General features: G+C 40.8%; 1 protein-coding gene across 1 annotated transcript; it reads right to left on the bottom strand.

Moving 5' to 3' along the window:
- Positions 1–2,898: 2,898 nt before the first annotated feature.
- LOC110584316 (NADH dehydrogenase [ubiquinone] 1 beta subcomplex subunit 9-like) lies at positions 2,899–3,450 on the bottom strand. The gene has a single exon (XM_044920501.1). The coding sequence runs from the start codon at positions 3,436–3,438 to the stop codon at positions 2,899–2,901; it is 540 nt and encodes a 179-aa protein (XP_044776436.1). The 5' UTR covers positions 3,439–3,450.
- Positions 3,451–14,027: the final 10,577 nt, after the last annotated feature.

Below are 14,027 nucleotides of genomic sequence, written 5' to 3'. Positions count from 1 at the left end.
ATCAGGGCCTTGCCACCATGGAAGATGGGGGTTTGAATGACGGCAGACAACCAACAGTGTCTGCTCCAGACCCTAACCACTTCAGTTTGAATAACTGCAGCTTCCTCCTAATCATGCTCCCTGCCTTTTGTTTCTAGTCCCCATTTTCTCAACATGTAGAAGAAAGCCACTATAATTCTCCTTCAACGTATTTCTGTCATCCTAGCACTTTCTTAGTACTCTTCTGGTAGCTCCTCACTGAGTGAAGGATAAAGTCTGAACACCTTGGCCTCCCCATTTAAGATCCCCGCAATGAGCCTCCAGCCTATCCCTTTATCCTTCCTTCTCCCTACTCCCTTATAACAGGGGTGGGCATTTTTAAATTTTCTGTAAAGGGACAGGTAGTAAATATTTCTGGCTTTGTGGGGCACGTGATCCCTGTTGCAAGTAGTGATCTCTGTTGCCAAGTACTCAACTCGGCCTATTTTAGTGCAAAAGCAGCCATACACAATATGTAAACAAATGAGTGTGGCTGTGTTCTGATAAGACTTTACTTACAAAAACAGAGAGCACACCAGATTCAGCCCCCAGGCCACGCTTCGATAATCTCTTCCTTTTAAGAAACCCCTTACTCCTCTGGGCCTTAAACTGATATAAGCAACACCCCATTAGAGCCATGAAGAGGACAAGGATATGGTTTGAGGCAGTGCCCCACATGCAGGATATCTAGCAGGGTCTGGGCTTCACAACTGATACATCATCAAAATTTACTCTCGCAGCAAGACTTCTTATCAATGTATTAATTCAATTAGATCATGATACTGATTCAAAGATCAAAAGATCCAGTAGGGCTGTATTTCAGATCTTTTCCAAGCTGTGGTACACGGATTTGCTATACTAAGACAAATAAATGGGTTTATTTCTCTACCATGCAGATAATATCTGGCCAAGTCATCAGCTCAAGCTCTTCTTCCTACCCTCACTGGCAGATACACACCATAACTCATGCAATCTTTTTTTTTTTTCCATGATGCTATTGCTTTTTTTAAAAATTGTGGCAAAATATACATACCATAAAATTTACCATCTTAACCATTTTTAAGTGTACAGATATATTCATGTTGTACAATCACCACCACCATCTCCATAGCTCTTTTCATCTTAAAAATTGACACTTTATACCCATGAAATAATAACTCCCTATTCCCCACCTCACCTTGCCCCTGGCAACCACTAATCTACTTTCCGTCTCTATGATTTTGATCATTACGCAGAATCACATGGTATTTGTCTTTTGGTGACTGGCTTATTTCACTTAGCATAATGTCTTCAAGGTTCATCCAGGATGTAACATATGTCAGAATGTCTTTTCTTTTTAAGGTTGAATACTATTCCATTCAATGCATACACTGCTTATCTGTACATCGGCACCTACGGTCGCTTGCAAGGTTTAGCTATTGTTAATAATGTGGTCATGAACATGGATATACAAATATCTCTTTGAGACACTGTTTTCAATTATTTTCTGCATATATACTCAAAAGTAGAATTGCTGGATCATATGGTAGTCCCATTTTTAATTTTTTGAGGAATTGTCACATTTTTTTCCCACAGTGGCTGTTTATTTTACATTCCTACTAACAATGTGCAAGGGTTTCAATTTCTACACATGCTCACCAACATGTTATTTTCCTGGTTTTTTGGCAGTAGCCATTCTAGGGTATGAGGTAGTATCTTGTTATGGTTTTGATTTACATTTCCCCTATGATTAGTGATGTTGAGCATCTTTTCATGTGCTTATTGGCTATTTGTGTATCTGGGAAAGATTGGTATTAGTTTTATTTTAAATGTTTGGGAGAAACCACCAGTGAAGCCATCGGGTCCAGGACTTTTCTTTATTGGGAGATTTTTTTTTAAGATTTTATTTTGTTATTTATTTGAGAGAGAGAGAGAGCACGGGTGTGCAAGCAAGCAGTGTGGCAGAGGGAGAGAGAGAAGCAGACTCCCCGCTGAGCAGGGAGCCTAACACGGGACTCAATCCCAGGACCCTGGGATCATGACTTGAGCCAAAGGCAGATGCTTAACCGACTGAGCCACCCAGGTGCCCCTGTTGGGAGATTTTTGATTACAGTTTGAATCTCCTTACTAGTTACAGTTCTATTCAGATTTTCTATTTTTTCATAGTTTAGTTTTGGTAGATTTTGTTTCTAGGAATTTATCCATTTCATGGATGTTATCCAACTTGTTGGTATATAGTCGTTCACAGTACCCCTTTATAATCCCTTTTGTTTCTGTAGAATTAGTAGTAGTGTCTCCACTCTGATTTTTGATTTTAGTAATTCAAAACTTCTCTTTTTTTTCTTAGTTCGTCTAGCTAGAGGCTCGTCAATTTTGTTGATCCTTTCAAAGAAACAAATTTTGGTTTCATTTATTTTTTTTCTTAAGATTTTTTGTTTATTTATTTGACAGACAGAGAGAGAGAGAGAGAGCACAAGCAGGCGGAGCAGCAGGTAGAGGGAGAGGGAGAAGCAGGGTCCCTGCTGAGCAGGGAACCCCATGCGGGGCTCGATCCCAGGACCCTGGGACCATGGTCTGAGCCGAAGACAGACGCTTAACCCACTGAGCCACCCAGGTGCCCCTCATTTATTTTTTTTCTATTGGTTTTGTATTCTCTATTTTTTTTTTTATCTCTGCTCTAATCTTTATTATTTCCTTCCTTCTGCTAGCTTTGGGTTTAATTTGCTCCTCTTTTTCTAGTTCCTTAAGTTATATATAGTTGGGTCGTTGATTGGAGATCTTTCTGTTTTTGTTTTTGTTTTTTACTGTATTGAGTTACTTTTATTAGGGCAAGTGTGTCTATGTGCTGTAAATTATTTCACTTGCAAGCACGACTCGCTGGTGGGGTGTCTCCCTCTCCCGCTACATGGGCCGCTCCCGGGGCCTGGTCACAATGTGCCACCACAGCGGGGGCAGATCACCTTCCTTCCAGGCCGGGGGCAAAGCTTCAGTGCTGGGACCACCAACTGGGGTTTCCTCCTGCAGCTGCTTAACCTCCCGCTCCCAGCTTTCCATCTGCAGCCTCTTCCACTGCTCTCTCTTGGCAAAGTAATCAGGATACATCGCCTTCTCGGAGGAATGCCAGTCATCTAAGCACCACTCGGGCACCTTGTAACACTCATATCTCTCATAGGAGGTCCCTCCTGGAGACTCAGGGAAGATGTATGGCTGAGGATGCTGACTGTGCCAGAATTCTTCCTCCGCCGCCCTCAGCAATTGGGTGGCCTTCACCATGTCCTTCTCATTCTTATGTTCTTCAAACTGGGCTCTCATCAAACAAGCGAAGTACCGGTATTTGTCCCTGTGGACGCAATACGACTCCAGGTGGCGCAGCGCCCACTTATAAAGCCGCAACACCTTCTGCTGGTGGGTCAGGTAGGGACCCGGCCCGCAGAACGCCATGACGACCCGCTTCCTCCAGCGGCCGCTCTTTCTGGTTTTTTAATGTGTTTATAGCTATAGGTTTCCGCTTAGGACTGTTCTCACTGCACTCACAAATTTTGGTTTGTTGTGGGTTTTTTTGTTTGTTTTTTTTTTTTCCCCAACTATTCCTAAGTATTTTCTAATTCTCCTTATGATTTCTTCTTTGAACCTTTGGTTGTTTAAGAGGGTGTTGTTTAGTTTTTAGAAATTTGTGAATTTTCCAGTTTTATTTCTCTTATAACTTCATCCATGGTAGTCAGAGAAGATACTTTGTATGATAACTTACCATACAATTATACCTGTCGTATCATATACTTAACCTGGAAAATGTCCCATGTGCATTTGAGAAGAATGTGTAATCTGCTATTGTGGGGTACAGTGTTCTGTAGATGTCTGATAGACCTAGCTGATTTGTTATGTTGTTTAAGCCCTCTGTTTACCTACTTATCTTCTGTTTGTTTATTCTATCCATTATTGAGAGTGGGGTATTGAAGTGTCCAGCTATTATTATAGAACAATTTCTCCCTTCGATTCTGTCAGTTGTTGCTTCATGTATTTTGATGGTCTGTAATTAGGTTTGTAAATGTATTTATAATTGTTATATCTTCTTGCTATATTAAATTTTTTATTAATAGATAATATCCTTCTTTGTCTCTTATAAACTTTTTGGTTTTAAAGTTAGTTTTGTCTGGTATCAGTATAGATATCCCCGCTTTCTTTGGGTTACTATTTGTGTGGAATAAATTTTCCAACTTTTACTTTCCATCTATTTGTACCTTTGGAGCTAAAGTGTCTTATAGACAGCATATAGTTGGATCATGTGTTTTTACGCATCCTGTTGATCTTGTCTTTTGATTGGAGAGTTTAATCCATTTAAATTTAAAGTAATTATGGTAAAGATGGGACTTAGTTTTGTTATGTTTCTATTTCCTTTATGCCTTATAGCTGTTTTGCCCCTCATTTACTGCATTACTGTCTTCTTTTGTGTTGAGTTGATTTTATTTATTTATTTATTTATTTTGGTGTATATTCTATAGCTATTTTCTTTGTGATTACCATGGGATTACATTTAACATTCTAAGTTACAACATTCTAATTTGGATTTATACCACCTTAACTTCAATAACACAAAAATTCTGATTCTTTACAGCTATATCCCTATCCATTTTGATTATTGAAATCACAAAACTACACCTTTTACATAACATAAAGTAATAATTCTTTTTAGCACATTAACTTCTTAAATCATTTAGAAAACAAAAAGTGGAATTACAAAATGTTGTTACCATAAAACTAGCTTTTATAATTGCCTGTGCATTTCTCTTTATTGGGATTTTTATTTCTTTATATGGCTTTGAGTTACTGTCTATTGTCGTTTCAGAGCAAGAGCTCTGTCTAGTGGTAGAGCAGAGCAGAGCAAGTCTAGTGGTAATAACTATCAGCTCACTGCCTTCTGGCTTCCAAAGTTTCTGATGAGAAATCTGCTGATTATTTTATTGAGGATCATTTGTATGTGATGAGTTGCTTCTCTCTTGCTGCTTTCAAGTTTCTGTTTGTCTCTCAAAAGTTTGATTATAATGTGTCTTAGTGAAGTTCAGAACTTAAAGTTCATTGAGCTTCTTCGATATTTATATTCATGTCTTTAATCAAATTTGGTAAGTTTCCAGCCATTATTGCTTCAAATATTCTCTGCCCCTTTCTCTGTCTCTTGTCATTCTGAAACTCACATGATGCAGGTGCTGGCTCATTTGATGGTGTCCCACACGTCCCTTTGGCTCTGTTTACCTTTCTTCAGTGTCTTTTCTTTCTGTTCCTCAGACTTGATTATTTTCATTGTCTTATCTTCAAGTTCATGGATTCTTTCTTCTGCCCATTCAAATCTGCCTTTGAATCCCTCTTGTGAATTTTTCATTTCAGGTATTGTACTTTTCAGCTCCAGAATTTCTTTTTGGTTTCTTCTTAGGTTTTCTGTCTCCTTACCAATCTTTCCATTTTGTTCATACATCATTTTTTTTACTTCCTCCATATCATCCTTTAGTTATTTGAGCACCTTTAAGAGTTATTTTAGAGTCCTTGTCTAGTAGATCTGCCATCAGATCTTTTTCAGGGATGGTTTCTGTCCATTTATTTTTTCCTTTGCACCATACTTTCCTGTTTCTTTGTATGCCTTATTTTTTTGTTATTGTTGTAGAAAACAAGACATCTGAATCTAATAATGTAACTGGAAATCAGATTCTCCACATTCCCCAGAGTTTGCTATTTTGTTACGGTTTTTGTTTATTGTTTTTATTTTTTGTTGTTATTGTTGTAGGCTGTCTCTTACCAAGGATCAAACTAAGGTGTTAACTTAAGGTCTTCTCAGGTCTTACCTGAACCTGTTCATTTCCCTGGCCATATACAGTCACTTTTACATTTTTTCCCATATGTGCCTTTGTTGTAAATGTCCTCGTCTTTAATGTCTGGCTCCCCAGAGGGAAAAAAGATAAAAAATGTGGGAGAGGGGGTAAGAAAAAGGGCGCTGACCCATTAAGTCCCCTGGAAGTCACTTCAGCTGGAGGTGGAGGGGGTTGCAGCAGGGAGAGAGGTACAACAGTGGCTACTGCCGCTTGGTCTGCAGCCTGTGATCAGGTGCAGTGATCAGTGATCAGAGTGCAGAGCCTCAACATTGGGAGGACACGGTCTTTTTTGTCTTCGCTGGCTCCCATAAGCTGTGTGTGAGCTACTCCAGGAGGATGTGCATAGCTAGCTTCCTGCCACAGGACTCAGGGTGGGAGATGGGCAGCAGCTATTGTGCTATGAGCTAAAATGTATCAAAATTAACTGCAATTTACCATGCCTTCCCCTGGAAGTTGCAAGCCTTCAATAGACTCCAGAGTTCTAAAATAGCTGTATCAGACAGATTCTTCCAATGTAATTACTGTACAGGTGGTAGACAGACTCCTGGTGCTTTTCTACTCCATCATCACCGCTGCCCCGACCAACTCATACAATCTTATCCCAGGAGTACACTGCCTCCATATCCCTGGAAAAAACTGAAGAAACAAAAGGATGTAATCCCAGGATTACTTGTTAGACCTACATGTATCAAACACTGGTTGAGAGAGTGCTTTAGTGACCCATAATAATCCATGCCAAGGGTTAAAGTATTTCCAATAGTCATAGGAATCACAAACATGTCAGAAAAGACTGAAGTTTGGTTTGTTTATTTATTTAGTTAGTTTGCACCTTTATCAATGAAGAATGTAATAAAACTCTATTAGAAAATAGGGTGGAGGGGGGCGGAGCAAGATGGCAGAGGAATAGGAGACCTGGATTTCGTCTCCTCTCAGGAGTTCAGCTGGATAGGGATCAAACCATTCTGAACACCTACAAACCCAACAGGAGATTGAAGAAAAGAATAGCAACAACTCTCTGAACAGAAAAGCAACCACTTTCTGGAAGGAAGGATGTGCGGAGAAGTGAATCCGAGGCGATGTTTGGGAGGATAGACGGCGGGGAGGGGCCTCCGTCGGCTGCGCCTGGCAAGTGATAGAGCCGTGGGGCACAGAATCGGAACTTTTAGAAGTTGGCTCCGCTGAGGGACGTCACTCCAGTGGCTAAGTGGGGGGTGGAACCATCGTGGGACAGTGTGGACTCAGGACCCTCGGGGTCACAGAAAGACCAGGGGTGCCTGAGTGTGGCGGAGCTCCCAGGGATCGGAGCAGGGAAGCCGGCTGCAGAGACGGAGCCGAGGTGCGGGCTCTCAGCTCGGGGTTGCCATAAACCGTGATCCGCAGCACAGTCGGGCCCCTGCTCCTCCAGCAGGGACCCAACAAGCGGCAGATCCCGGGAGACTCACCTTCCTCCCCTGGGAGGAGCGGCGCGAGAGTGCACCGCAGGGATCTGCTGGGTTTGGAGACTCCACCCGGGGTTGGGTGCCAGAGATAGAAACGCGCGGTCACAGGCCGGGTGAGCACGGAGTGCGGCCAGAGACCGGGGAGACGGGAGTGACTGACGGCTTTTCTCTGGGGGCTCACTGAGGAGCGGGGCCCCGAGTTCTCGGCTCCTCCGGGGCGGAGATTGGGAGGCCGCCATTTTCACTCTCTGCCTCCAAAGCTGTACAGAAAGCTTGCAGGGAACAAAAGCTCCGGAGAGCAAACCCAAGCAGATTACTCAGCCGGACCAGGCAGGGAGGGGCAATTCCGCCTCTGGCAGAGACATTTGGGAACCACGGCAACAGGCCCCTCCCCAGAAGATCAGCGAGAACAGCCAGCCAAGCCCAAGTTTACCGATCAATGAGAACGGCAGAACTCCAGCGCTAGGGGACTACTGCACATAGAATTCATGGCTTTTTTACCATGATTCTTTAGTCTTTCAAAGTTAATTTTTTTTTAACTGTCTTTTTTTCTTTTTTTTTTTTGAATTTTTCTTTTTCCCTTTTTCAACCAACTTCTTATCAATCCCTTTTTTAAAAAAACATTTTTATTTTTCATTTTTAGAGTCATACTCTATCCCTTCATAGTAGTTACCCGTATTTTTGCATATATATATAAGTTGTTCTCTTTAAAATTTTGAGATAGTTTCTTCTAACAGATCAAAATATACCCTAAATCTCTAGTGTATGGTTTTTTCTACTCCCCTGCTTGATCACATTCTCTCCCTCTTTTTTTCTTTTTTTTAAAAATCCTCTTCTTTCTTTTTTCAAACAACTTCTTATCAATTCCTTGTATAAAATTTTTTATAATTTCCATCTTGACAGTCATATTCCATCCCTTCATCATATCAACCCTTATTTTTGTACATATATAAGTTTTTCATTCTTTAAAATTTTGGGAGGCACTTTCTTCTACCAGACCAAAATACACCCAAAATCTAGTGTGTGGCACTGATCTATATACCAGCCTGATCATATTTGATCACATTCTGTTTTTGTTTTGTTTTGTTTTGTTCTGTTTTTGTTTGTTTTTATCTTTATCTTTTTCTTTTTTTTTTTCCTTTTTCTTTTTTCTCTCTTTCCCTTTCTTTTCCCACTGCTTCAGGTCTTTTCTGATTTGTTTAGAGTATATTTTCTGGGGACGTTGTTACTCTGCTAGCATTTTGTTCTCTCATTAATCTATTCTCCTCTGCACAAAATGACAAGATGGAAAAAATCACCTCAACAAAAAGAACAAGAGGTAGTACTGACTGCCAGGGACCTACTCAATACAGACATTAGTACGATGTCAGATCTAGAGTTCAGAATCATCACTTTAAAGATACTAGCTGGGCTTGAAAAAAGCATGGAAGTCATTAGAGAAACCGTTTCTGGAGAAATAAAAGAACTAAAATCTAACCAAGTCGAAATCAAAAAGATTATTAATGACGTGCAATCAAATATGGGGGCACTAACTGCTAGGATAAATGAGGCAGAAGAGAGAATCAGTGATATAGAAGACCAAATGATGGAAAATAAAGAAGCTGAGAAAAAGAGAGATAAACAACTACTGGATCACGAGAGCAGAATTCGAGAGATAAGCGATACCATAAGACGAAACAACATTAGAAGAATTGGGATCCCAGAAGAAGAAGAAAGAGAGAGAGGGGCAGAAGGTATAATGGAGCAAATTATAGCAGAGAACGTCCCTAATTTGGGGAAGGAAGCAGGCATCAAAATCCAAGAGGCACAGAGAGCCCCTCTCAAAATCAATAAAAATAGGTCAACACCCCGACATCTAATAGTAAAACTTACGAGTCTCAGAGACAAAGAGAAAATCCTGAGAGCAGCTCGGGAGAAGAGATATGTAACCTACAAGGGTAGAAACATTAGATTGGCAACAGACCTATCCACAGAGACCTGGCAGGCCAGAAAGGACGGGCAGGATATAGTCAGAGCACTAAATGAGAAAAATATGCAGCCAAGAATACTATATCCAGCTAGGCTGTCATTGAAAATTGAAGGAGAGATAAAAAGCTTCCAGGACAAACAAAAACTAAAGGAATTTGCAAACACGAAACCAGCCCTACAAGAAATCTTGAAAGGGGTCCTCTAAGCAAAGAGAGAGCCTAAAAGCAACATAGACCAGAAAGGAACACAGACAATATACAGTAACAGTCACCTTACAGGCAACACAATGGCACTAAATTCCTATCTTTCAATAGTTACCCTGAATGTAAATGGGCTAAATGCCCCAATCAAAAGATACAGGCTATCAGATTGGATTAAAAAACAAGACCCATCAATATGCTGTCTGCAAGAGACTCATTTTAGACCCAAAGGCACCCCCAGATTGAAAGTGAAGGGGTGGAACACCATTTACCATGCTAATGGACACCAAAGGAAAGCTGGGGTGGCAATCCTTATATCAGACAAATTTGATTTTAAACCAAAGACTGTAATAAGAGATGAGGAAGGACACTATATCCTACTTAAAGGGTCTATCCAACAAGAAGATCTAACAATTGTAAATATCTATGCCTCTAACATGGGAGCAGCCAATTATATAAGGCAATTAATAACAAAAGCAAAGAAACACATCGACAACAATACAATAATAGTGGGGGACTTTAACACCCCCCTCACTGAAATGGACAGATCGTCTAAGCAAAAGATCAACAAGGAAATAAAGACTTTAAAGGACACACTGGACCAATGGAACTTCACAGACATATTCAAAACATTCCATCCCAAAGCAACGGAATACACATTCTTCTCTAGTGCCCATGGAACATTCTCCAGAATCGATCACATCCTAGGTCATAAATCAGGTCTCAACTGGTACCAAAAGATTGGGATCATTCCCTGCCTATTTTCAGACCACAATGCTTTGAAACTAGAACTCAATCACAAGAGGAAAGTCGGAAAGAACTCAAATACATGGAGGCTAAAGAGCATCCTACTGAAGAATGAATGGGTCAACCAGGAAATTAAAGAAGAATTAAAAAAATTCATGGAAACCAATAAAAATGAAAACACAACTATTCAAAATCTTTGGGATGCAGCAAAGGCAGTCCTAAGAGGAAAGTATATAGCAATACAAGCCTTTCTCAAAAAACAAGAAAGGTCTCAAGTACACAACCTAACCCTACACCTAAAGGAGCTGGAGAAAGAACAGCAAGTAAAGCCTAAACCCAGCAGGAGAAGAGAAATCATAAAGATCAGAGCAGAAATCAATGAAATAGAAACTAAAAGAACAGTAGAACAGATCAACGAAACTAGGAGCTTTGAAAGAATTAACAAGATTGATAAACCCCTGGCCAGACTTAACAAAAAGAAAAGAGAAATGACCCAAATCAACAAAATCATGAATGAAAGAGGAGAGATCACAACCAACACCAAAGAAATACAAACAATTATAAGAACATATTATGAGCAACTCTACGCCAGCAAATTAGATAACCTGGAAGAAATGGATGCATTCCTAGAGATGTATCAACTACCAAAACTGAACCAGGATGAAATAGAAAACCTGAACAGACCTATAACCACTAAGGAAATTGAAGCAGTCATCAAAAATCTCCCAAAAAAACAAAAGCCCAGAGGCAGATGGCTTCCCAGGGGAATTCTACCAAACATTTCAAGAAGAATTAATACCTATCTTTCTGAAACTGTTCCAAAAAATAGAAATGGAAGGAAAACTTCCAAATGAGGCCAGCATTACCTTGATCCCAAAACCAGACAAAGACCCCATTAAAAAGGAGAACTACAGAGCAATATCCCTCATGAACAAGGATGCAAAAATTCTCACCAAAATACTAGCCAATAGGATCCAACAGTACATTAAAAGGATTATTCACCACGACCAAGTGGGATTTATCCCTGGGCTGCAAGGTTGGTTCAACATCCACAAATCAATCAATGTGATACAATACATCAACAAAAGAAGGAACAAGAATCATATGATCCTCTCAATAGATGCAGAAAAAGCATTTGACAAAGTACAGCATCCTTTCTTGATCAAAACTCTTCAGAGTATAGGCATAGAGGGTACATACCTCAATATCATAAAAGCCATCTATGAAGAACCTACAGCGAATATCATTCTCAATGGGGAAAACTGAGAGCTTTCCCCCTAAGGTCAGGAACGCAGCAGGGATGTCCACTATCACCACTGCTAGTGATAGTATTGGAAGTCCTAGCCTCAGCAATCAGACAACAAAAAGAAATCAAAGGCATCCACATCGGCAAAGAAGAAGTCAAACTCTCACTGTTTGCAGATGATATGATACTTTATGTGGAAAACCCCAAAGACTCCACCCCAAAACTGCTAGAACTCATACAGGAATTCAGTGAAGTGGCAGGATATAAAATCAATGCACAGAAGTCAGTGGCATTCCTATACACCAACAACAAGACAGAAGAAAGAGAAATTAAGGAGTCGATCCCATTTACAATTGCACCCAAAACCATAAGATACCTAGGAATAAATCTAACCAAAGGGGTAAAGGATCTGTACTCAGAAAACTATAAAATACTCATGAAAGAAATTGAGGAAGACATAAAGAAATGGAAAAACGTGCCATGCTCATGGATTGGAAGAACAAATATTGTGAAGATGTCAATGCTACCTAGAGCAATCTACACATTCAATGCAATCCCCATCAAAATACCATCCACTTTTTTCAAAGAAATGGAACAAATCATCCTAAAATTTGTATGGAACCAGAAAAGACCCCGCATAGCCAGAGGAATGTTGGAAAAGAAAGGCAAAGCTGGCAGCATCACAATTCCGGACTTCCAGCTCTATTACAAAGCTGTCATCATCAAGACAGTATGGTACTGGCACAAAAACAGACACATAGATCAACGGAACAGAATAGACAGCCCAGAAATGGACCCTCAACTCTATGGTCAACTAATCTTTGACAAAGCAGGAAAGATTGTCCAGTGGAACAAAGACAGTCTCTTCAACAAATGGTGTTGGGAAAATTGGACAGCCACATGCAGAAGAATGAAACTGGACCATTTCCTTACGCCACACACAAAAATAGACTCCAAATGGTTGAAAGACCTCAATGTGAGACAGGAGTCCATCCAAATCCTAAAGGAGAACACAGGCAGCAACCTCTTCGACCTCAGCCGCAGCAACTTCTTCCTAGAAACATCGCCAAAGGCAAGGGAAGCAAGGGCAAAAATGAACTATTGGGACTTCATCAAGATTAAAAGCTTTTGCACAGCAAAGGAAACAGTCCACAAAACCAAAAGACAACCAACAGAATGGGAGAAGATATTTGCAAATGACATATCAGATAAAGGGCTAGTATCCAAAATCTATAAAGAACTTAATGAAACTCAACACCCAAAGAACAAAGAATCCAATCAAGAAATGGGCAGAAGACATGAACAGACATTTTTCCAAAGAAGACATCCAAATGGTCAACAGACACATGAAAAAGTGCTCAATATTGCTCGGCATCAGGGAAATCCAAATCAAAACCTTAATGAGATACCACCTCACACCAGTCAGAATGGCTAAAATTAACAAGTCAGGAAACGACAGATGTTGGCGGGGATGTGGAGAAAGGGCAACCCTCCTACACTGTTGGTGGGAATGCAAGCTGGTGCAGCCACTCTGGAAAACAGTATGGAGGTCCCTCAAAAAGTTGAAAATAGAGCTACCATATGATCCAGCAATTGCACTACTGGGTATTTACCCCAAAGATACAAAAGTAGGGATCCGAAAGGGTACGTGCACCCCGATGTTTATAGCAGCAATGTCCACAATAGCCAAACTGTGGAAAGAGCCAAGATGTCCATCAACAGATGAATGGATAAAGAAGATGTGGTATATATATACAATGGAATATTATGCAGCCATCAAAAGGAATGAGATCTTGCCATTTGCAACGACGTGGATGGAACTGGAGGGTATCATGCTGAGCGAAATAAGTCAAACAGAGAAAGACATGTATCATATGACCTCACTGATATAAGGAATTCTTAATCACAGGAAACAAACTGAGGGTTGCTGAGTGGGGGTGGGGTGGGAGGGATGGGGTGACTGGGTGATAGACATTGGGGAGGGTATGTGCTCTGGTAAGCACTGTGAATTGTGCAAGACTGTTGAATCTCAGATCTGTACCTCTGAAACAAATAATGCAATATATGTTAAGAGAAAAAAAAAAGGTAGCAGGAGGGGAAGAATGAAGGGGGGGAAATTGGAGGGGTAGACGAACCATGAGAGACGATGGACTCTGAAAAACAAACTGAGGGTTCTAGAGGGGAGAGGGGTGGGATGTTGGGTTAGCCTGGTGATGGGTATTGAGGAGGGCACATTCTGCATGGAGCACTGGGTGTTATGCACAAACAATGAATCATGGAACACTACATCTAAAACTAATGATGTAATGTATGGGGATTAACATAACAATAAAAAAAATAGGATGGAGCACCTGTGTGGCTCAGTTGGCTAAGTGTCTGACTCTTGATTTTGGCTCAGGTCATGATCTCAGGATTGAGCCCTGCGTCAGGCTCCACCCTGGGCATGGATCCTGCTTGAGATTTTCTCTCCCTCTGCCCCTCGCCCCACTCCTCTCTCTCCCTCACCCCAGAAGGAAAGGAAAGGAAAGGGAAGGGAAGGGAAGGGAAGGGAAGGGAAGGGAAGGGAAGGGAA

The sequence above is a fragment of the Neomonachus schauinslandi genome, chromosome 13, assembly GCF_002201575.2.
Source record: "Neomonachus schauinslandi chromosome 13, ASM220157v2, whole genome shotgun sequence".
Classification (NCBI taxonomy): Eukaryota; Metazoa; Chordata; class Mammalia; order Carnivora; family Phocidae; genus Neomonachus; species Neomonachus schauinslandi.
The sequence above is the reverse complement of the archived record's forward strand: the minus strand, read 5'-3'. Positions and strand labels throughout refer to the sequence as shown.

Excerpts from the sequence above, each read along its gene's own strand:
- LOC110584316 (XM_044920501.1), bottom strand. The coding sequence starts at position 3,438 with ATGGCGTTCTGCGGGCCGGGTCCCTACCTGACCCACCAGCAGAAGGTG.